The sequence below is a fragment of the Cetorhinus maximus genome, chromosome 6 (genome assembly GCF_964194155.1).
Source record: "Cetorhinus maximus chromosome 6, sCetMax3.hap1.1, whole genome shotgun sequence".
In the NCBI taxonomy this organism is placed as follows: Eukaryota; Metazoa; Chordata; class Chondrichthyes; order Lamniformes; family Cetorhinidae; genus Cetorhinus; species Cetorhinus maximus.
Window position 1 is genome coordinate 23,960,852 of NC_135884.1, and position 25,268 is coordinate 23,986,119.

Here is a 25,268-nt window from a genome sequence, read left to right on the forward strand (position 1 = left end):
TGAAAATCCCAGCCAATGTAGTTTGAGGGTTCTGTTAAAGTTCGTGAGTGTTCCAGTTTATATTTCAGGTCTCCATTCTGACTTTTAACCTAAATTATAGACCGAGCTCAAACACAGCATCTGGAATGATAAAGTTTCAACATAAAGTTCTTAACTTATGTGGAATAACAGCATCATGGTAGAAGTAACTGATTATTACGAGGCTCACACAACTGTCGAAGGGCTAAAACTGTCAGCACAATTCAAGAAACTAAGATACGCAGATATAACAAGAAAGAAGAAATGAATGCTCAACTTCAAGAAGAATGTTGCAAGTCATGCAGCTGACTTCACCACCACCCCCCGCCTCCCTTCCCTCCCCACCGCAAAGTGTGTGTGCTGGCTCTGATCACATTTTCTTTATGCTCAAAACAAGATCCGCACAGTAAACAGTGACAGGCTGCATCTGCTCAAAAGAAACTGACCACCAGTCAGTGTTTACATATTAAATCAAAGATTTGACTACAAAATTTACTGTTATAAAGGCACATGACAATGTCCTTGGTGTATTTTTAGATTGCTCAGGTTGCTGTTGATTTTACCAGTGCTAGGGGTAATAATTTGGATTCAAATTAAATTTCTTTGTCATTGTCAAGGCTCAGACTACGACCACAATATGAACTACTTAAAAAGGCATGAGAAAATGGTTATGATGATTAGACACATTTTTGGCCACTCGAGAAAATATGCTGAATTGCTTACTATGGCGAATGTTTAAACAGGAGATGGAAAGGCTTAAGGAGCAAAGAACGGATATTTGGGAAGTATTTGATATTCAGATGGTATGAAACCATGAGTGAGTTGTTTTCAGCCACCCAGCCCTTGGGTCACGTTACTAACTACTAGATAGTAGGGGTTAGTATTTGTTTAAATACCACATAATCTTAAAGGATACTTTCATTCAATCAGGTACTTTTACATTATACAACTACTAGAAGAATTCTGGCCCAGGTACTTGCAAAGTCAGTCAACAGCGCAACCAAATATAAAAGAGTTATCTAGTTGTGTGGTGTTCTGACTGCAGTGAAGATCACATTTTTCCTTGGTCTCCCAAACCACCGTTGGGTACAGGCTTCACTAGTCCTTCTTCTAAATGGAGTTCAGTATGTCAACGTATTTGTATGAAGACACAAAGCAGCATCGTGATGCAAGTTGATATGATAAACGGGGCTGGCTCAATGCCTGCTCTTGGTGCCAATTTTTTTTTTTTATAAATAGATTGTTTTGTTCATTCAAGAAAGAGGAATCTACAGTCTGCTGCCTCCGCTCTCCAGAGATCAGCACAAAGTGGCAGACAGAACCTGGGACATTCCTTGTCTGAATGGCTCAGCTAACATCTTAATAGAAGCTCATGGGATTGCAATTTACGTTGTGTTTACATTTCTTCTGTCATTGAAGCACAATCAGTTCTCCGAGCTTATGGCAATAACGCCCTACATTTCACACATAGTTGGTCCCTTTCTTTGAGGAGGAGTATTATTTGCAACAGCCGGAGCTATATGGACCAAAAGATATTATGCACCACAACCTAATCAACAGTTATAGACTTCATGCACAAGGAATTCCTTTAGTTGCACCTACAAGAATGCAAATACCTATTTGATTATTTTCAGCCTCTCATCACCACTCCAAGTTATCTTGTAGCAGCTTTCCCTGCACTCCCAAACAAACAGGGAGGATAGGAAGGCAAGCTGCTCCAAGGCCATTCCCAATTCCTTAGTGTAAATCAATTGCATGGGAGTTGCAGTAACTTGCCATCGACTTGCCCTATCCATTAATTGGGAACCTGAGTACTGGTGGCACCCCTATCAGGTGGCAAACCCACATTCCTCTCATCTCATGATGCCCATTTCATTAAAGTTTCAAGAGAAGTTACAAAAGAAGCACTACCAGATATCAGATTCAGCAAAAGCTTCTTCCATGCTAGGTTTTATTTTGCTCAATTGAAATCTGCCTACATTATGCAATTGGGAGTTTGTTATTAGATAGACATGAAAAAAACCTTTGTTTTTCTCTACCTCAATCAAGTGTTGGTAAATGGGATTAGGTAGGTAGGTCAGGTGTTTCTCACGTGTCGGTGCAGACTCGATGGACCGAAGGGCCTCTTCTGCACTGTGTGATTCTATGGTTCTGTGAATCTCATTAAAAGTACCAACTCTTGTGGAGATGTATCCCCATGGGCATCAGCAGCCTTAGCACCTTCTAATGAGTGACAGCAGGATGTTCAACCTAAGTGGATGTCACAACCAAGACCAATGCTGTCCTCACACATCTTCCAGAGAAGGTGGAAATAATGAATTCCACCCCAACCCCCCCAACTTAACCAGAGAGATTTAACCAAAGACAATTACATGCCACTGTCACTGCCCAAGTGATTATCAGCTGATTTAGTGCACATTAAGGATTAATCATAAGAATTTTCAGGTCTGTATGGCTCAGTTCCATTCTGGGCTGTGTGCTGAACCATTGGAAGAGCTTATGCCAGGCATTCTGCAAACAGAACTAAATCGAAGCACTAATAAAGTGCACAAGGTATCTGAAGTATTCTCCAGAGTTAATAGGACAGCCAATTTCCTCTGAAAACTTGTAAATTTCCCATTAGGTTAAGGGATTTTAACTGTTGCACTTCCAAAATCAAGATTGCTTCACTATTCATTATGATTTGATGAAAACAGTTTAGTGACTGGCTTTGGTGAGAAGAAAACATCTGTATTAAAATGAGTTCTATACTTGTGTAGTAAACAGTGGTACAGTACTTACAAACAAATAACAGTACTTTCACCATCTATACAAGGAAGCGAACTCTAGACTTGGTGAACACAGCATCAGTATTCACAGGATAATTTTTAAGTCTGGTTCATGTTGTTCTCTGACAAACCTTGTGTCTCGGAGGAAGGACTCCTACAGGGACTATGTACCAGAGGCTTGCTGCAGCCACCTGTGGAAATGTATGCAGCAGCCATTATTTGACTTAGTAACGGTTGGGACCATCACATTACAGCTGATATCCACAAACATGTACAGGAATCACTGGTTTCCACTCCAGATTGCCACACCAAAGTTGATTTTTTTCCTCCCCTTATTTAGCTCCTAAACACTAACGCCATCAAGCTTAGAGTGACAATTTCAACACAGATCAGGGATTCAACTCAAATTAGTTTGAATGGCGTTGTGCTATGCAATGTGCTTACAGCATTTACTATCTACAGGGTGCACTGCTGCAAGTCCATTGAGCCAAGAGAAATAAAGCTTTCATTAACTTCTTAACCAACAGAGAAACTGTTTCAATGTCACACAAGAATATAGCTGGCCCATGATACTTCCCCTGGCCTATCCCAGGGCTGAAAAGCCTCACACTCTAACCAGACACATGAATAATGGAGGAACTGGCAAGTTGCCAGAAATTGGTAGGATTCGTAGAGAATAAGCCAGATGAGTAGGCAGCTGTTGGCAGCCGGGGTGGGTGGGGGATGTGGATTAAAAATCGGATCAAATAAATTCAAAAGCAAATTTTAAAAAGCTCTTATTGTGCCTAATGCCACTTAAGAAAATGCAATGCTTTTTCTCTGTGCGTAAATCAGTGTATAAAACCACGTGTGGAAAATTCCATTCATTGTAGCAGAGGGCTACATTCTGACACTGTGCGCTAAAGAAAGAAAAACAACTCTCTGCTTTCTTCATTTTCTCGAATCCAGTTCGGATTCTACTGATTGGTACCTTGACCACGACAAGTGCATCTTTTAGGACGATTTACTCTGGTTAATGTACAAACAACAGTTTTAGGTATATAAAAGCTGATTTATTCATGTTCTATGGCATATTTGCCTGTAAACCAAGCAAAATCTGAAATATTTTTCTAGTAGTAACTAAAATGTTACCATGTAAAAGTCCTTAGGAATTGGTGGGGGAAGTGATGGGGAGCTGTGAGGGGTATGGTACAAATGAACATAAGAAATAGAACAGGAGTAGACCATTTCGCCCCTCGAGCCTGCTCCGCCATTCAATAAGATCATGGCTGACTTGTTTGTGTTTCGATTTCCACATTTCCCATCTAACCCCGATAATCTTTGGTTCCCTTGCCTAACAAGAATCTATCTACCTCTGCCATAAAAATATTCAATGACCCCACCTCCACCACCTTCTGAGACAGAGAATTCCAAAGTCGCACAACCCTCAGAAAAAATTTCTCATCTCCGTCCAAAAGGGTGAACCCTAATTTTAAAACAGTGCCCCCTAGTTCTGAACACCCCCACAAGAGGAAACATCCTTTCGACATCAACTTTGAAGTATATAAGATCCTGGACGGCCTTGACAATCAACTCACCCCTCACTCTTCTGAACTCCAGTGGAAACAAGTCCAGTCTGTCCAACCTTTCCTCATAAGACAACCCACTCACTCCAGGTATCAATCTAGTAAACCTCCTTTGAACAGCCTCCAATGCAATTACATCCTTCCTTAAATAAGGAGACCAAAACCGCACACAGCATTTGAGGTGCAGTCTCACCAATGCCCTGTATAACTGAAGCATAACATCCTTACTTTTATAAAAACAAAAAACTACTGCGGATGCTGGAAATCCAAAACAAAAACAGAATTACCTGGAAAAACTCAGCAGGTCTGGCAACATCGGTGGAGAAGAAAAGAGTTGACGTTTCGAGTCCTCATGACCCTTCAGCAGAACTGAGTAAAGTTAGGAGAGGGGTGAAATATAAGCTGGTTTAAGGTGGTGGGGGAGAAGTTGGGGTGGGGGTGGTTGTAGGGACAAGCAAGCAGTGATAGGAGCAGATAATCAAAAGATGTCACAGACAAAGGAACAAAGACGTGTAAAAGGTGGTGATATTATCTAAGAGAATGTGCTAATTAAGAATGGAATCCATTCTTAATTAGCACATTCTCTTAGATAATATCACCACCTTTTACACGTCTTTGTTCCTTTGTCTGTGACATCTTTTGATTATCTGCTCCTATCACTGCTTGCTTGTCCCTACAACCACCTCCCCACCCCCAACTTTTCTCTCTTCACCTCCCCACCACCCCCCCCCCCCCCCCCCCCACCCCCCACCTTAAACCAGCTTATATTTCACCCCTCTCCTAACTTTACTCAGTTCTGCTGAAGGGTCATGAGGACTTGAAACGTCAACTCTTTTCTTCTCCGCCGATGCTGCCAGACCTGCTGAGTTTTTCCAGGTAATAATCCTTACTTTTATGTTCAATCCCTCTCGTAATAAAGGAAAGCATTTCATTAGCCTTTTTAATTACTTGCTGTACCTGCATACTAACTTTTTGTGACTCATGTACCAGAACACCTAGATCCCTCTGCACCTCAGAATTATGCAGCCATTCTCCATTTAAGTAATACTCCGTTTTTTTGTTCTTCTTGCCTTAGTGAACAACTTCACATTTTCCCACAATCAACTCCATTTGCCAGATCTTTGCCCACTCACTCAACCTATCTATACCCATGTACAACCTCATGGCCTCTTCACAACATACTTTTCCTACCCATCTTTGTGTCATCTGCAAATTTAGCTACCATGTCTTCACTCCCCTCATCTAATTCATTGATGTAAATCGCAAAAAGTTGAGAAGTTGTCTAGTATTTATAAAGGTGTAAGGAAACTTGTTTTATGTGTATTTTTTAAATTTATTTTGCTCTCAGAATGTAGGTGATGTTAGTAAAATGCATTTATTGCTCATCCCAGATTACCCCTTCTTGGGACAAAGGGTCTTCTCCTAAAGACGCTCTAGTTAATGTGATGGCCCTTCCACATTAGTGTTAGGTAGGCAAGTCCAGGGTTTGTGGCTCGCAAAGATGAAGGTATAGCGATATGTAGCCAAGTGAGAATGGTGTGAGACATGATGTGGAACTTGGGAGGTGATCCCACAGTATTGCTACTCATCCCTCTCGTTGGGATAAGATCGAAGGGTTGGGGACGTGCTGTCAAAGTAAGGTGAATTGCAGCAGTGCACCTTATAGATAGAAAATGCTCCAGCATAGTTTACTAGAGGTAGAAAAGGTGAACAGAGTGCAGTGGCAGCAGTGCGGATCAAGTTGTGCAACACAAAAGGAGAATTGTACAGTGTGTATAAAGAATTACAATGCCGCAGACTAAAAGTGGGGAGGGTAGGACTCTGCTGTACAAAACAGAATGAAAGGGAATCAAGCATCCATAGAGCAATGCCATGTGACAGGCTGGGGAGGCAAGGATTAAATTATACAGTAGGGGTATAACGCAATGCGTGACAAGCTGAGGAAGGAGTCATGGTGCGTGAAAAGCCATGTTGCAAACCAGGAGAAAGGAGTGTGGCATACATTAACATTGCCGCACAAGCTGAAAGAAAATCATTTGTGAAAGGCCAAGGAGAAATAAACCACCAGCTAACAGTGGATAAACAGAGATTTCAGAGGCCGATATATTTCATATCCCTCTCCACCATCCCCCCACCCCACAAAAAAAAAGGTCACATTAGACAATTCTGTTTTACACTGGAAAATTAAAATTGCAATCTTAGAGGCAACGATTTTGACAGATTGAGAGTTTGAATGTACTAGACCCTTTTGTCTCAGGGTCACTGGAAAGCGGTTTATGTATAGACAGTATTTGAGTAAGCATACTATTTAGTAAATAGGATTTTTTGGCCACATGTCATTTTCCTCAGTAAAATCAGGAGAAGGGCCCAATTTTAAATGTGTGCAGATACTAAAGTTCAAGGGCAGGCTTTACTAAAAATGTGGATCCCAATTGCTGCTGAACCTGCTCTTTCCAGGTTGATTAAGCCACTCCAACCAGTTCCATCTTGTGTAACTTGCCCAAAAACTCCTAGTTTCCAGCACATGAAATGTTTCCAGTCAGGAAATACTTACACTTGAACATATAGCCTGCTTGTTTTAGAGGCATGTTCATTCTCGCTTTCCATATCATCACCTCCCTGGTCCCCACTGAACTTCCTCTTGTTGGGGCTGATAGGTGGAGGTCCTGTGCGATGGTTGGTGAGTGCAGAGGACACTGGGATCGACTGCATCCTACCGTCACTCCTTAGTGCGGCTTCACCTATGGATTAAATTTTTAAAATATTATTCCTCTCAAACACCATCCTTCTTATTGCAGGTTGTAAATACAAACTGCGAGAAGACAGTTTAAAAAATGCTGCATATTAAAGACTTCAGTAAAGTACATTACATTTCATACAACATTTTAGTAGTCACACTCCAAACGTACCATAAAAGGTTAACCAAACCCTCCATTTTGCATAAAATTTGCTACTTTGCTTTACTGCAATGAACTATATAACTCAAGTGCTGCTGTGGGAAATGTTGTTTTTCTTTCCGCACAGCAAGGGCTGTGGCAGAGGAAAAAGCAGCTTGCCAAACTAAACTTTACGAGTTTTTGGACACTGTTAGTGTTCTACAGTATATATACGTAGGCATAAAAACCAAACTCTAAACAGGCTCTCACACCCTGCCTACATGGGAAAAATAGGAGCATGTACCCAAGTCTGCGACAAGGCCCACACCTCTTCCTCAAACTACAAAAAGCAAAAAAAAACCAAGCTGAACGTTCAAGAGATTTATTGTTGATAGTTTTCCCCATTGCATTCAGTGAAGGGAAACCACAGCGCAGTTCACCAAACAAATGTCCTATTTTACTGGCTGGGTTGTCTCCTCCAGTCTAACCACACTCCATGGCAACCAAAATGACATCATGATTTTGGCAAGAAATGCTCCCGATAAACCTAGACTTTTTAAAAAAAAAAGCTTCAGCAGCAGTTTGAATACATTTAATTTAGTTTTTGTCTTCTAGAACCAGATACTACACATTCCACATGCAGGATATTCATGTGACTTTTTACGAGTCATCAGTCTCATTACCAGGCAACATTTTGATGCACTTCCAAATTTTCCTTCCTGACTGCTTATTCATTTGAGGCAGCAAAATTCAATTACATGTATTCCCTTGCCCAGCTGAACAGCTATGTATAGAATTTCCACCCCTCCTCCCCATGGAACTTTAACCTGATGTTTGCCAAGTTACTTTTGCTCCCCAGGAAGGAAGCCCTCCCCCTGCCAACAGATGTGAAAAAGCTACAAAAATAAAAATGTGCCAGACAGAGCCTATCAAAGCATTAAATGAACATAAAATAGGACTTGCTGAAACTTCAGAAATAAATTGAAGATGTTCTAATCAGGTTACAGAGGTTAAAATCACAAAATAAAATGTTTGCGCAAGTTATGATAATCCCAAAATGGGTAGTAAAATAAAGGCAGTGCATTACACTAAATGAGAACCAACAGCTTTTGCTTTTTCAAAATTCGATATATTAGCACAGAGGTGCCCAAATTTTACTCTTCCTTGGGCACCACTGAGCTTTGAAGAGTAGATATCCAGTTTAAGCCATATCCCCATTCATAATCATACACCCTGAGCTATGAAAACTAAGAAATCTCAAGTGTTCCAACTGACGATTTATCCAACCAAGGAAGCAACAAAGCTTTTCTGAACATTCCAGACTTGAAGAGTAAAACATTAAAACAAGCAAATATGAAAAGTGGAAACTGGACTTCAATGAGATTGCCACATGTGGCACTAGGGCTACAATTCGGTATCCCTGTATTAACAGATCAACAGTGCTGGCAAATCAAAACACACATGGACAAGGTATCTATTGCAGCAAGAATTTGATTTGCTAAATTCTTGGTTCTGTGTAAATTAACCTTCAACTGTAACCATACAAAGCAAAATGCATGTTTCTGAATGCAAAGCATTTTTAAGTACACCACTACACATTTTTCTGAACACATTGCTTCTTCCACTGCCACATTTTATGAATTACAATAATGTTTTTTTCAAATCCCATTAATAAACACTGCAGATTTGCACATCCTCAGCTGCAGCCAATATTTTGGCTGTGTTCAGCAGGGAAAAGGAAAGAGGAGTGGGGGAGAGGGTGGTATTTGGTTGGTGGGGGCAGAGGATAGAAAGGAACTGTCAGCAGTCTCAGTCAATTCCATATGATTTAATCTGGGCAGACCACAGTTACTGAGATAGCCTTCAAAAGTTACCACAGTAAGCAATGGAAAAATATAGCTGCAAAGCACACCAGATGTCCTAGGAGGAGTATGTCCAGGGATCTGTACAATGCATGCACAAGGCTCAATCCATACCTCAATGAGAAATTTAATCATATTTTAATTGAATATGGATATAGAATTTATAGAATAATTTGGCTCAGACCTATTTATATCTGCAGCTGCTACATTCTATATCCTGACGCATATTACTGCGTGGGAACCACTCCACAGTCACACTGCCACATAAAAAAAGGAACAGTGTCTCTGGGTACAATTATTTTAAAAATAGAAAACCCATAAAACATTTATTGAAATATAAATGATGGTAATGATTATTAACTAGTGAAGTTAACATTACCATCAAATGAAATTATCCAATGTTTAGGCACACATTAAATTGTAAAAAAGCTCAGATTTTTTGTACATTCAAAAACAAATACAAGATGCCTTTGCTGAAGGGTTGAGTTCATTTTCCTTAAACCAAAAAGCCCTGAAATCTTCAAAATAACTAAAAATGACTGTATAAAATTAGGGGATATTTGCACCATCAATTAAGGATTATATATGTATAAATAACTCAAATACGGTTGATGTTTTGGACTGCCACACACAGTTCAGACAGATCTCGCTTTCAATTTTTATTTTTTGCAATTTGGTTGCCAATTTTAGCTTAAGATTGACCATCTGGCCACTTCAACTTTCTTGCCACCATTATGGAAACAAGGCTGCTGAACTTGATTTTAATCGCATTCTTAACCAGTTGTTTGATGAGACAGCACACTTAAACTGTGAATCCTGGCTTAGCTGCCAAAGAACAGTGTAATATCTGCATTTGGTCTCAAATCAAAATATAATGAGAAATTGTTCTCATGCAAAACAGATGGAAATTCTACAGACTTATGCATGAGTAATTTTTCAGTCTAAATTTCAGTTGTAGTTTAACAAAGCACACTGTTGTTTGCACTACCAGTCTTTTTATTTCTGCCCTGCCTCGGTCTACTCCACTTAAATCTGTTCCAGGTTTGTTGGAACCGAAAAATACAGCTCAGATCATTGCCGATAGCACTGAAAATGACCTCTCCTTTTATCCCTTTGCAGGGAGATGAAGCAGTGAACATAAAGATGTCAAGTCAGTCTGCATAAAGTTGCAGATCAGGTTTTCCAGGGCAGGATCTCTCTGGCTTAAGTGGATTTTGCTTCCCGCCAAAATAATGTGCAGTAAACAAAAATTTTGTTAAAAATGTGTTTAAGGTAGTATCCATGAGAATTATATATAGTTATATTTTTTAAAATGTATGAACAATCATTCCAAATTTTCAAAGAGAAAGAGATCTGCATTTATATAGTATCATTCACAACCTCAGGCAACCCAATGGTCTCTATTGCCAGTGAAGTACTTTTGAAGTGTAGTCACTATTATAATGTAGGAACCATGAAAGCCAATTTGTACAAAAGGTTCCACAGACTGCAATTAAATAAACGATCAGATAATCTATTTTAGGTGTTACTTGAGAGATAAATATCGGCCAGTCAAAAGGACTGATTTTATCTGGATGCGGTACATTTCACCACAATGTAGGCATTTTGTCACGTTGCATTAATATGCCTATGTTTCAGTTAGCTTGATGGGAGAGTAAAGTGAAAACTGATCTGGATTCAGATTCAGATTCTACTCAACAAGCCGAGCTGCAATCCAGAACTGGCCACCAAAAATGCCACCAACGCAAAACTAAGAAAGATTTTAGCACATCAAAAGAAACGTAGTTGCTTAATCCTGACAGAAAGTGAAACTCAACTATCAATTTTAGTTTGACCTTCTTCCCAAAATAAACAACCATTCTCACACTCTGCACACATTAAGCCGTTACCACATCACCAGGTAGGACAGCTAACAAAAAGTTAGTGCAAGTGATTCAGATCTCAGTTAATCACCTGTGCAAAACTGGGGTGGACAATGGGTTAAACATAATGCAATCTGCAGCCTAACAGAATGCTGCATTTCAGAATGTGAATCTGTAGATGCAACTTATTTTAATCTCGAACAGAAAATTGTTTATTGTTTATAGCATTATAATACATGCCAGACTTCCAGTTACAGATGTTTCTCTGTATTTTTGGCCATCCTTCCTTCTTAAAAAGGAGTCTTTCCCACCCCTTTCCAGCAGCTCTGGAATACACTGTGCGTTTTTACTCAGCCAACTCCTTTTCGCCTGTCATCACAAAAGGTTTTTGAAATATGCTTTTCGACATCCATTTGAAGTGAAACTCTCAGAAGTCACTCACGTGATTCAGGACAGGTTCTTTTCCTTAAGCTGATCAATTACTGTATTGGTAAAGTATTAATTATTCTTCTGTTCAATGAGCCAGCATTTGAGCTCCAGTTCTGTTCCAAGTTCAGGAAATACCCAAAGGTCAGCTGCTAAAATTCATTGTTTATTGTTTGGTTTCTACATCCTAGTAACCACAGTTCAAGGCCAAGGAGAGATACAGAAGGAGCATAGATCACAAAAGGATACCTCCTGTTGTTTTAGCCATCTGGACACTCAAACTAAACAAATGAAAATCACTACCAAGGGATGCTAGCCCCACCACGGGGAAATGACATCTTTGCATTATTTTCCAGAATAGAATTAGCAGCAAGTTAAGGAATAACAAATCTACTACTGCACACATAATGCTTGAACTATCTTCACTAGACTCAATGAGCTCAACATCATTTTTACAGAAAAAATAAGATGCAGATGTTGAAGCTCAAAATTCACCAAGTATCAAGTGTCTGTCATTTGACACGGTGCACCAAAGTAGGCAGCTGGTACAGGACGGTTCTGCTACATAGCCTTTTCACCCCAGTGCTGCTGGCTCAGCTTTTGTAATGGGCTTTTGAATGCCTGCATTCTCAGTACACAGGTCGCACTGAATCCCGAACATCAGAGTTAAAACAACCACCAAAATTCACAGAAATTCAGGTCAATTATGATTTTTTTTTCTGGGTCCCCAATTCTGGGACTCACCCACTTTTGATTAATAAATCAAAATGAACAAAAATCTATTTAAAATTTTATAACGCCTCACAACTAACTTTTCATTTTGTGTGTGTAATGGTGAAAGCTCCAACTGACCATTATGAGCACAAAGCATTCAAATGGCCTGAACATTATAAAATTGTTTATCTTTTCTCTGCCAACCAAAGTCCCAGCCAGGAACTACAGAAAGAATTTAATGCCAGTTATATACAAAATATTGTAAGAATCAGCATGAATTTTTAGATCTTATTTCAATAAATGACAATTTACATTAAATTATATTTCATCATTGTACCTCAGCAACTCTCCAATTGAAATGGCATTCGTATAGATAATAGGGTAATGTATTCAAAATAAATTAAAACAAAATATGAAAAAAAGCTGGCATAAATCACAATTTTTTTAAGGAATGAGATATATATATATATTATATATATATTAAACATTAGTGCCCAAGAATGCAATTAAAATTCTAAGTGCTATTCATTAATATTACAAATGCATAATTTTTTTTCTGTTAAGATGGAGAGCAAAAAGAAGACAACACTTGTACGATTCTTTATGCCAATTATGTGTGGACCAACCCAAGTGACCTCTGGCATTGCCATTAATGTGGCTGAATTACTGTTTGCTGAACAGAATTGCTTCCAGGTCACAACAGCTGCTAACACAGAGGCAGTTAGTAAAGAGAAAAGTAAAGTGGAACCATACATTCTGAAACTTCATAAAAAGATTAAGAATAAAATCTGTGCATTATGAATGCCTGATTCCCACCATTAAAAGTTTGCTTTGGTCTTTGATCATTATTCAAACATACAGTCAAGAGTTCCCAGGAGTCTGCAACAGCAAGTTTGCCAAACTGCAATTTGTTTGGCATCAGTGAGCTGCGTTAAAACTCTTAACGATTTCAGACTGAATTAGTATACCCAAGAAGCTGAAAATTGGAAAACAGATGTGGTTAACTGATGTTCCACTAATTTCATGCACATCTAAATTCTGTGCAGACCAGAATGGAACTGTCAATCATAACAAAGGAATAAAATCATAATAAGCACCAGAATGGGCTGAACCCTAAATGGGCTTCCATTTCATGTCAAATCTCATAGAAAACATTATTGGCACCAAATAAACTCCGATGAAAAAACAAAGATTACTGATGTCCAGGACTTGTACACCTTGTATTTTTGCATGTTTTTAAAAATGGTTGTAACACTTGCAAAGAACTATGGGTGCATTTTTATTTGTGGAAAATCCCAAAATTTTCCATTGTATCTTTTTGAAAACTAATAGGGCAAATGAAGGGGAAATCAAAGCTGGTAAAGTCCAAAAGAAAACAGAAACAAAAAAAGGCTTAGAAAACTATTAGCCCTTTGTCTCCACTAGGTTTTCAACTTCACTCACTGAAAACTACAGTACTTGAATGGGAAATTAAATGGCAAAATGAATCCAGAAGAAATCAAGCTTCCTGTCACTTTTTTTTAAAAAAAAGTCATTTGTAAGTTAATCATTTAAAACAGAATTGTTGCTTTTCCTTTGTTGCCTACTCTTAAACTTTTACTTGTGTTCAGGCTGTTACAGTAGTAACTAATTAACAGATTCAGCTTCAGTAAAGCCAGTATACCAGCACAAGATGGCTTAGGAGTTTGCAACACTATCTGAATCTACAGGTCAAATACAGAGAGCCCCCATAAGCAATTAGCTCTGTTTTACATTTTTAATGAATGAAGTCCAAAAAATATGCAGCCTGAATTGATTTAGTAACACAAGCGTGGATAGCACTGTACCAAATGCGGCTTATGAAATACTTCTGTCAAACAACCTTAAATCACTAATACCTTTAGAATCTAAAAATCAAGCCATTACCACTCCTTCCAACGGTACATAAAAGAGGAGTTTAACAATACAGGGAGCCCAAATGCTCCCAAATCTTGGATCATTAACTGAACTCCGAAGGAGTGCTACAAAATGCTTTTGGAGGGGGGGGGGGGAGGGAAACAAACACAAAAAATAACGAAGGTGCAATTCTATCTAGCCTGGGTTAAAAATTATATTTTTTCAATTTTTTGTTTTTAAAAAAAAAACTGGCTCAACCATCGTCTCTTCCCGCATTCGAAAGAGGCACATCCTTCAATGTCAGAACTTTCTCAGAACTACACAGGAAATGATAAGCTAAACAAAGAGTCAGACTGTGCAAGTACAAACATGGCTCCTCAGACAGGCAGCAAAATTTTCCTTTGTTAGAGCGGCTGCAAATCCTGAAGCCTTGGGCAGGGGGGGGGGGGGGACTGGACACGGCCTTTTTTTTGTGTGTTTTTGGGCACACACACACACACACAACAAAAACCAGAGAGAGAGAGAGAAAGAAAAAGACGACAGGCAAATTAAACATTAAAAAATCGATGCATAAATTTAAAAAAAAATCTTTAAAATATGTCGGTTTGTTAATAAAAAAAGGGGGGGAAGGAAGGAGGGAGGGAGGGAGGGGGGGGTGTGAATAACACAAATAAACCGAAACAAGCTGGAGTTTTACCTTCAAAGCAAAGGATGCCAATATTGTTGCTCATCTTGTCCAAGTACTGATAGTTCAACAGGTCCATTTTCTTTAGTAGCATTGACTGGGTCGCAAAAAGGCCCGCTGTTTGCTTCACCAGATAGCGCGCTTCAGACCAACCGCTCTACCCCCTCCCCCCCCCCCCCAAACACAGTCAGCCAGACAGACACACAGACAAGGCCCCAGCCTCCTCAGATCCCCCCTCCCCAAAAAAAAACCTTTCAAAACAAAAATAGTCACTGGGCACAAAAAAAAAATTCTGAATATGGACCCCCCCCAAAAAAAAATAATAAAATTCTTATTTGTACCCACAGATTTTTTTTTTTGTGTGTCTGTGTGGGGTTTTTTCCCCCCCCCCACAGCCCTTAGTTTCTTCTCACCGTTTCCCCCCCCCACCCCCCCCCACCACCCCCCAAAACCTCTCCCCCCTCTCTCTCTTCTTTTTTTCCCTCCTCCTCCTCACAGGCCAGAAACTCGTAAAGCCGGGCTCTTCATGGTCAGAAGACTCGATGGTGAGGGAGACGAGACGAGCCAGCTCTCCTCACAAGCCCCCGCTGCAAGTTGAACTGCACAGACATGCGGGCTATGCCTGGTATGATTCGTATGTAAACCAGCTTCCTCTATCTCGAGCGGGCAAGGCCAGCGAGCATGCTCACTAAACCCCTCCCAGCGCCTCCAAATGTCACTGATTTTTTTTTAAACCTTCTTCTCTCCCCCCACCCTCTACCACCACCACCACCCCAACCCCAACCCCCACCCCCTGCACACGATCAGACTCCAAATGCACCAACTAACTGCTGGAGGGAGAGAGAGAGAGGGAGAGGGTGGGGGTGAGTGAAGAAAGGGGCAGTCCCAGACCTGCCTCTGACAGCACACATTGCTGGCTCTGCCAAAAAAACATACACACACACACTCACAGCACAGACTTTCTGTTCGCAAGATACACACAGTGAGTGAGTAGAAAGTGTACATTTTTTTTTGTACACTTGATGATTGCAGTATTTTTAAACCCTGGAGCTATTAAGATTTTTCAAGTAACAAGCAAAATAGCCATGAAGTGAGCAGTGTTGGGACTGCACAACTTTTACACCTGTTTGTAAATCATTTTAAGTTCGATCCAACATTTTGCACTGGACTATGCATGGTTTTTTTTTCCCTAATTAATTATTATTTTTTTAATCTCCCCCGCTCCTCTTTAGGGTTTCCCTTAAAACATATCATGACCAAAAAAGCCAGATACACAGTTGCTTCCAAATATCTGTAAAACCATTAGGCAATCATCCCCACTGGAGGCCCAAGAAACTGGCCTCTGTCAGTAACTCACCCTTGAGGAGCGACTGAGTGAGTTGCAACTACAGCCATCTATCTGTGACAGTTGCATTACCCCTTCTGTGTGTCTAGTGGCCAAAACACATTATTGAAAAACTTTAACTTGCTTAAATGACCAGCAAAGCAAAGTTACTAGAGCACAGTTTTAGTTCGATTTGTTTTGTTTTAAAATACATTGAGAGGTGTGGATTATTCAAATTTAAATTTTCTATTTAAAACACTGTTTATAGCAGGTGACTCCAAACTGTTGTTTTTTTAATTCATCCACAGGATGTGGGCTTTACTGGCTGGGCCAGCATTTATTGCCCATCCCTAGTTGCCCTTGAGAAGGTGGTGGTGAGCTGCCTTCTTGAACTGCTGCAGTCCATGTGGTGTAGGAACACCCACAGTGCTGTTAGGCAGGGAATTCCATGATTTTGACCCAGCAACAGTGAAGGAACGGTGATACAGGGCAGAATTTTGCCCTAGGATGGCGAGCGGGCCCCACCGGCTTGGCGGCGGGCGGCCAGCTGACCCCCGCCACTGAAACAGGGCCCGGCGCCATTTTAGGTGGGCAGGCCAATTAAGGCCCACTCAGCGGCATCCCCGACAGAAAGCGCTATGCGCTTCCTGTTCCGGGGGGGGGAGGGAATCCCCATCTGTCAAAGTGTGCTCTTTCAAGCATGCGCGCGAAAGAGCACACTTCTCCATGAGGCAAAGTCCTGTCTCAGGGAGAATACTGAGTGGAAAAACCTTTAAAAATAGAAACATTAAAAAATTATTAACATGTCCCCCTCATGTGACAATGTCATACGAGATGGGACATGTTAATAAAAAACACAAACTTTATTAATTTTTTACAAAACGGACATGAAACTTCATTCCGCCAGTGGATGAAGTTTCATCAATAATCTGGAGCCCACTGGTGCTCCTGGCCTGCCTGCTAGCCTTTAAGGTTGGACAGGCAGGTCTTTAATTACTTTAATTAGTCCACCAATGGCCTCAGTTGGTCATTGACAGGTAGGCGGGCAGACAGCTGATTTCACTGTCCGCCCACCTTCCTAAAAATTTAAATGGCCCGGGATGACGTCGGGGATTCCTCCTGACGTCATATCGTGTCATTTTCCCCTCGGCGAGCGGGCCCCGCCCCCAAATCGCCAAGGGGAAAATCCTGGCCATAGTTCCAAGTCATGATGGTCAGTGACTTGGAGGAGAACTTCCAGGTGGTGGTGTTCCCATCTATCTGCTACCCTTGTCCTTCTAGATGATAATGGTCGTGTGTTTGGAAGGTGCTGTTGAAGGAGCCTTGGTGAATTGCTGCAGTGCATCTTGTAGATGGTACACACTGCTGCTACTGTGCATCAATGGTGGAGGGAGTGAATGTTTGTGGATGTGATCCCAATCAAGCAGGCTGCTTTTTCCTGGACGGTGTCAAGCTTCTTGAGTGTTGTGGGAGTTGCACTCATCCAGGCAAGTGGAGAGTATTCCATCACACTCCTGCCTTGTAGATGGTGGTCAGGCTTTGGGGAGTCAGGAGGTGAGTTACTCATCACATGATTCCTAGCCTCTGACCTGCTCTTGTAGCCACAGTATTTATATGGCTAGCCCTGTTCAGTTTCTGGTCAATGGTAACCCCCAGGATGTTGATAGTGGGAGATTCAGTGATGGTAATGCCATTGAACATCAATGGGCGATGGTTTGATTCTCTCTTGTTGGAGATGGTCATTGCCTGGCACTTGAGGCACGAATGTTACTTGCCACTTGCCAGCCCAAGCCTGGATATTGTCCAGGACTTGCTACATTTGGACATGGACTGCTTTAGTACCTGAGTCACCACAAATGGTGCTGAACATTGCGCAATCATCAGCGAACATCCCCACTTCTGACCTTATGATGGAAGGAAGGTCATTGATGAAGCAGCTGAAGATGGTTGGGTTGAGGGATTTTAAATGCATGCAGCTCTGCATTCAAAACACAAACAAACGTCTGAAGAAAAAAAGCAATTTGGCATTTTTAATTGAATAATAGCCTGGTATTTGACATTAGAAGCTTTTAAAATACTGATTCTATCAGTTTGATGTCATGATATCTGTACTGATATAGAACAAAATTAAAACAGCATCTGTTGAGCCAATGTTAATTAAAGTTAAACTACAAACTTACTATGTGTGCTCATCAGACAGATGGAAACTTTTAAAATGGATAACAAAGCCCTGTCAAAATGACCCAGAAGAGTGTGGCATCACCTGGCATTAATACGGAGTGCTGCTGGATCAGGATGTGCATCAAACCATGTTCGAAAGACCACCACATAACAACACAGATTCGACTTTGCATTGACTTAGAATAGTGTAATTAAAGTTCCCAAATCACCATTAGGAGGTATGCTCACATATTTCAACTTCACATGTCTTAGGCTCAGACCTAAAGCTTTGAACATTTTTGCCATAGGGAAAACAAAACGTCTCCCAGGTGGCTCAACAGGTTTATCCAATGACTGAGATACATAGAGCAAGGAGAGAGAGTTCAATCTCCACCTGTGCTGATTAAAATGGCCTCAAGCAGGCTGCTGTAAAAGCACTATGATTGTCTTCAGTGCCTCTGCGCTGGGCCTTATTGATGGACAAGTGCAACAGTTGGTTGCTTTGGAATCATCAAAGGATCATCACAAGTGCCCCTTTAGGACACCACTAATATAAGGAAGAAACAAAGGGCTGAATTTTACAGGGTGCCATGGTCCCAACCACCCCCACCCCCCAGCTAAAAAGTCAGTGGGGAGCCTGCCCACAATCCCAATGGCTGCCCAACAGCAATTTAACTCTGGGAGCAGTGTTAGGGCGAGTCTCAGGAGGAAGTCCTGCCATAGATAGAGCTGCTGGCCAATTGGATGGCTGACAGCTCTGTCACCCCATCAGTGTCAGCGGTGCACTGACCACTGCTGGGACTACAGGTAGTCCCACCACGTTGAGGAGACCAAATAAGTCCAGGGATGGGAGTCTTGGTGAGGGGGTTGAGGGAGGGAAGGAGAAGGTGGGGAGGAGGAGAGGGGCTGGTCAAAGGGGAGAGTGGGACAAGTTAAATCTAAAAGGGGTGCCTCCAATGGGCCCAAAGGGCCTGCAAAAGGAGGACCCCTTCCTTGCTCGGTACCAGCATGGGCCTCCACCCATCACAGGTAAAATACCGGTGGATACTTAAGATCCTCAAGGTGGGCGGGCCATCAAACACAACCCCAACCCCTGTAAAATTAGGTCAGGGCAGGTGGGTAGGCAACAGGAAAGCTACCTGCTGAATTTTACATGCTCCCCCCACCTTCAAACTCACCGGGGAGCATGAAATCCAGTCCATAGGGTCTAATCAAACTAGAGGCAGCAAAAATAGGCAAAGTCCTAATAAAAGCAAAGGAAACCTTCCCAACTAAATCATAATTATTGTTATCGAAGTCAATAAGACAGTCTATATCCAGAGCTGCAGGTGGTGCTTTGGGCTCTGGGGGATACGGGTTGGTTTGCAAGGGAGTCAAGAGGGGAGCAGTGGAGAGAGAGAGAGAGAAAAATCAAGATTCCTGCTCAAATGCTATCCAATGACTCCTACTAGAATCCATAAAAAATATCCAGGAAGAAATCTGATGGGTACAAATCAATGCTTTACCCCAGCCATAGAAAACATTTTACTATGGTTTTTTTAAAAATGTATTTGAAATCAGGGTTAAAAATTGCTTTATGTTTAAAATAACTCTTGCTTTTCCAACAGATGGCAGCCACACTTCTAATACTTTACTCCAGCAGCTATTCTCTGCATGAGACAAGATAGTGAGTGTTGTCAGACTATTTGACCATGATTGAAGCTCAACCCAATCCTACCATCAGCTGACATCCACACGCATGCATCCTTTCCTGCTAGTGATTACTGGATAGCAATCTGGAGCAAGAACCTTGGCTAGTTTTCTTCCTCTTAATAGCTCAGGGGCATTGGGACCAGCTGTCCTATTGCCTTGACTGAGATAAGTTACCTCAACACAGACTATAGATTGAACCTTTAACCTTCTTTGGTTTGTATGGTTCATGTCCTCACTCGGCAGTCCATTTAGCTGCAGGTCCACTGGAGTGATATTAAAAAGAGTTTCTGTGCTTTCAACCATTCTTGCCTTTAACACATTTTTGCTGTTACGTTTCCTTCCTTTCCTGATGAGCTGACCTTTCTTTTTTTTTTGGAGAATGCAAAAAATTCCCCAATTTAATGATAGTGGCATTAATACCATCCCTTTTGTCATTTAATCTCTCCTGGCTTCCACCCTGTCACAGATCTTCCCTTTTGTTCTTTCCTCCCCACCCCTTTACTTGCTTAAAACCTGTTATTTATACCTCCAACTTTTTCCAGTTGTGATGAAAGACCATTGACCTGAAAACATTAACTTTTGTTTCTCTCTCCACAGATGTTGTCTGACCTGCTGGGTCTTACCAGCAATGCCTGTTTGTATGAGGATAATGGCATTTTATGGTCTCCAGGCCAAGCATTTTCAATTATTAAAATCACTGTAGAATATCGTTGACCTAAAAGTAAGCACTTTCAAAATGCAAACCTTTATTCTTAAAAAGGGGGAAACGGAACAAATGACAAAAGGTTTCTGAATTTAGAGTAACATTTGAAATTAGAACCAGTGAATGTGCACAGCAGCACAACCTAGAGGGAATGTAGCAGAGATACAGCAACAAAAGGTGTATCTGGAATTGTAATATTAATCAAAGAGGATATCAATTATAAAGGTGTTTGTTTAAAAACAAGGTCAGGAACTCAGATTCAAGTTACTTTCAATCAATCAATCAGTCTCTGCCCTTTAATGGTTGTTTCCATACTTTCAAACCAAAACTAGCTGGCAATATAGTTTAAAAAAAGTGAATGTAGACTGTGGTGTCAGATGGAACAGGTCTAGAAATTGCAATCTCAGTCACGAAGAGAAGATTTTTCCACTGTAAAAATATTGTTCAACTTGAAGACAATTCTATGTCCAAAACTTGTTTATAAACCAGAATTTCAGGTTTCTTAATGACATGGTTAAAGAGCAGTTTTCTCACAAATTTGACCCTAGGAATTACTGGAGTGCCAAAAGACTTAAGTATTGCACCTAGTGTGTCACAGATTTCCCATAGTCTATCATACACTGCATCACCCATGGCTCAGCATGTACTAGAGCACTGTTTCCGCTTCTGAGTATACAAGAGTATTTCAGGTAAATTTGCCATATATAAAAGAGAGTCGTCTGGGCAGGAATGGTGTGCGAAACATCAATACTAGTGATGTTTACAGGAGGCGGAAAAACATTTTGGTTATCAAAGAGCTACAGGAAAATAATTTATTTGATTTTCATACAAAATCTTTTTGGTGAAGAACGATTTTGTCTCCACAAACATTCGTTATAACAGTGTTGTATGTTCCTATTTATGGCACGTCCTTATGTTGTACATCCAACAGTATTACTATTGTAAAAGTAGCACCACCTGCTACCCTCCATGCAGGTGAAAAGCTCATTAGGCATGGAATTTCCTGTGGCAGCTGGCATAATCAGGAAGTTATAGTCAAAAGTTATGCCATTCTTGCAGCCATTTTGCAAATGTCTATTTACAACCAAATTTCCTGCCAATTTCATTAATATATACTGGAGCATAAAAAGTGGCATAAACAAGCAGATTCGGCACAAATAATTATGACATTAATAAATATTAAAGAATGCAAATTAACGCTATGTATTCCTTCCTTAAGTATACAAACAAAAGTTTCAGGCCAAATTCCTGTACAGTATGTTTAAGAACCTGCAATCATGGAAACTTTAATTTTTAAGGTGACATACTGATGCCAATAAAATGCATTCAAAGAATGAAAGTCAAGTACAGGTCACAGTGGGATATAAAAAAAACTGGGCTTAATTTTAAATTTGTTTTGAACCAGTGTAACTGGTGTTACACAGTGTAGGATACTTCAGCCTGGGCGTGAAGTCACTGCAATGAGGCAAGATCCATTGAAGCAAAGGGATTGGAGGACAGGGCAAATAAATATTGAATGTTGCATGATTATGTGCACAGTATACTTTACCAAGTTTGCTCAATCCTTTACATCAGGTACTTGCTTTATGCCTGATCACGTGCAAAATACAAAGACAAATTCAACCCATTGATAGTGAAATAAAATATTTACTGCGCATCGCTAGCTGCCCTTGAGAAGCTGGTGGTGAGCTGCCTTCTTGAACCCTGCAGTCCATGTGGTGTAAGTACATCTACAGTGCTGTTAGGAAGGGGCTTCCAGGACTTCTACCCAACGACAGTGAAAGGAACAGCGATATATTTCCAAGTCAGGATGGTGAGTGACTGGTAGGGGAACTTCCAGGTTGTGGTGTTCCCATCTATCTGCTGCCCCTGTCCTTCTAGATAGTAGTGGTTGTGTGTTTGGAAGGTGCTGTCAAAGGAGCCTTGGTGAATTCTTGCAGTGTATCTTGTAGATGGTATGCTCTGCTGCTACTGTGCGGTGGTGGAAGGAGTGAATGTTTGTGGATGTGGTGCCAATCAAGGGGGCTGCTTTTTCCTGGGTGATGTCAAGCTTCTTTGAGTGTTGTGGGAGTTGCACTTATCCAGGCAAGTGGGGAGTGTTCCATCACACTCCTGACTTGTGCCTTGTAGATGATGGACAGGCTTTGGGGCAGTCAGGAGGTGAATTACTCGTTGCATGATTCCTAGAATCTGACCTGCTCTTGTAGCCACAGTGGGATTTCACCAGTAGTAAGTTACATGAAGTTCACAGCTCAAGACTGAGTGCAGTGAGACAGAGTGTTCTAATCCAAGGAATTGGTACGTGAAGGAATTCATTGCAGTGAGGGAGGAGGTGCTGTTCTGGCCTTTTACGTAGGAGTAGTCCAAAAGAGGGAGCCGGGGACAGGGAGACCTGAGAGCTGAAGCCCGGAAACACTAAGCAGGTATGCAGATATATAATTGCGTGAGATTTAAGCTTTCTTTTCCCCCCTCCAACCTGGTGGAGTAGTTAAACTGGTGCTAGGGAGATATAAGTACTACGTTGAATTTATAGTGTTACTAGAAAAACTCCATAATATAACTATCAATGATGATTGAGTGATATCCTTGAAACCTAATTAGTTAAATACAAACAAAATAAATATGCAGCGCAGGTGATATGTTGCAGCTGTAGCATGTGGGTCCTGGTGATTTACAGCTTTGTGATCTACAATAAATGTCTGCAGATCGAGGAACATTGACTCAGAGTAGATGAGCTGTTTCGAGCTTCAGACATAACAATCCATCAGGGAGGGAGGAAGTTACCTAAACACTTTGTTCCAGGCTGCAATCACACCCCTCGGGCTAGGTACTTCAGATTTGGTCATTATTCGGATCCATGCCAGTCGATGAAGTTAAAACAAAGACACAGCTGCTTTCTTTGCTAGAGGGAGTTTATAGAATTAGTTCACAGTCAACACTGCTCCAATACTCCATTGGTCCAGCTATCCCCATTTACCCATCACCTGCTTAACAATGTGATTGCCATTAAACTTTAACAACATGATCAATAAGACATTGACATTCTGTGGTCAGGGACAGAGGGTGTGACTGTAAGAGAGGCAGGTATGCGGATCCAAGAGGTGACAATGGAGGAGCCTTAGCCCTTGCAATTGTCCAATAGGTTCGAGGTTCTTGCAGCTTGTGTGGACAAGAGTAAGAACTTCAGGGAGGATGAGCAAACTGACCACAGCACCATGGTGCTAGGAGCCATTCAAGTGAGGGGAGCAAAAAGGAATGTTGTGGTAGTAGGATACAGTATAGTTAGGGGGATAGACACTGTTTTCTGCAGCTGAGAGTGCAAGTCCCGAAGGCTGTGTTGCCTGCTCTATGCTAGGGTTAAGAACATCTCCTTGGGATGGAGAGGAACTTGGAATGGGGGGGGAAGGATTCAGTTGTCATGGTGCACATAGATACCAATGACATAGATCGGACTAAGAAAAAGAGGTCCTGCTGAGGAAGTATGAGCATGTTAGGGTCTAATATTAAAAAAGCAGAATCACAAAGGTAATAATCCCTGATAACCACCTGAGCCACAAGCAAATTAGGATAGGGTAAGCAAGATCAGAAAGTTGAATGTGTGGCTCAAAGATTGATGTGGGAGAAATAGGTTTTGCTTCATTGGGCACTGGCATTAGTACTGGGAAAAGAGGGATCTGTACAGTTGTGACGGCCTTCACCTGAACCACGCTAGGGCCAGTGTACTGGCAAATCATATAACTAGGGCTGTAGACAGAGCTTTAAACTAAATAACGGGATGGGGTGGGGAGAAAGATCTAGCATTGTTAGTGTTTCCTCTAAGCTGTGCAGCTGCATAGCTTTGCAGCAAAAAAAAAGTTACTGCACAGACCACTTGCAAGCCGTCTGCTTTAAGATAACACACGAGTGGCTGCGCAAAAAAAACTTGCATGTGCCGCACACCACAAAAAACATTAGACGGTACATTGGTTGTAGGGCTGGAGAAAATTACAGAAATGGGTCTGGGGCAAGGTCATGGAGGGATTTGAAAACATAGATGAAAATTTTAAATTGAGGCATTGCTTAACCAGGAGCCAATGTGGTGATGGGTGAATGGGACTTGGTATCAATTAGAACACGGGCAGCAGGGTTTTGGATGACATTAAGAGACAGTAGAACATGTGTGTGGCGGTGGGGGGGGGGGGGGGGGGATGGCCAGGATGGCTTTGTCAAATCTAGAAGTATCAAAGGCATATTAAAAGGAGGTCTTTGTGGTAGCGTAAATCTGTGTTCAAAAGTTCAGATTTGGGTCAAACATGACACCAAGGCTACAAACAGCCTGGTTCAGTTTCTGTTTAATTTCAGACTTGTCAGTGACAGGGACGGACTGGGATAGATCAGTTCAGTCTATGAATGCAATTTTTGCTAGCTCAGTTAAGTTACTGAAACAGATAGTCTTTGAGATCGGAACCTGTCCAAAACATAACATAACTAAAACTGCTGTTATGCCAAATTCTTAGTTGTGCTGAGTAATATTGCCAGTGTTGCCCCAGATCAAAATATCCAAAGTTATTTCCAAGAGAATGTCGTGCATTGATTTTACCTAGCAGCTTTATGGCGCTGCTAGCCTTCTTGTTTAAACACATCACACAAATAATGCAACTTGCTGTGCTACTCTTCCATTCTCTTAAAACAGTCACCTGTCTAAAGATGCAGCAACAAACTTTAAACTTCATTGCATTCAAGTGTTTGAGCTGTGCAA

General features: G+C 41.1%; 1 protein-coding gene across 4 annotated transcripts in view; it reads right to left on the bottom strand.

The window, feature by feature from the left end:
- Positions 1-25,268, bottom strand: part of vgll4b (vestigial-like family member 4b) — a 107,844-nt gene that overhangs the window by 27,459 nt on the left and 55,117 nt on the right. For 2 of the 4 annotated variants that reach the window (XM_078543425.1, XM_078543424.1), the window contains exon 2: positions 6,906-7,092. In XM_078543425.1, the coding sequence (XP_078399551.1) occupies positions 6,906-7,063 (158 nt within the window). In that variant the 5' untranslated portion in view covers positions 7,064-7,092. Of the gene's footprint in view, positions 1-6,905; positions 7,093-13,968; positions 13,989-14,663; positions 15,386-25,268 lie in introns of those variants that run through there. The other 2 variants (XM_078543422.1, XM_078543426.1) reach the window with 2 other exon arrangements.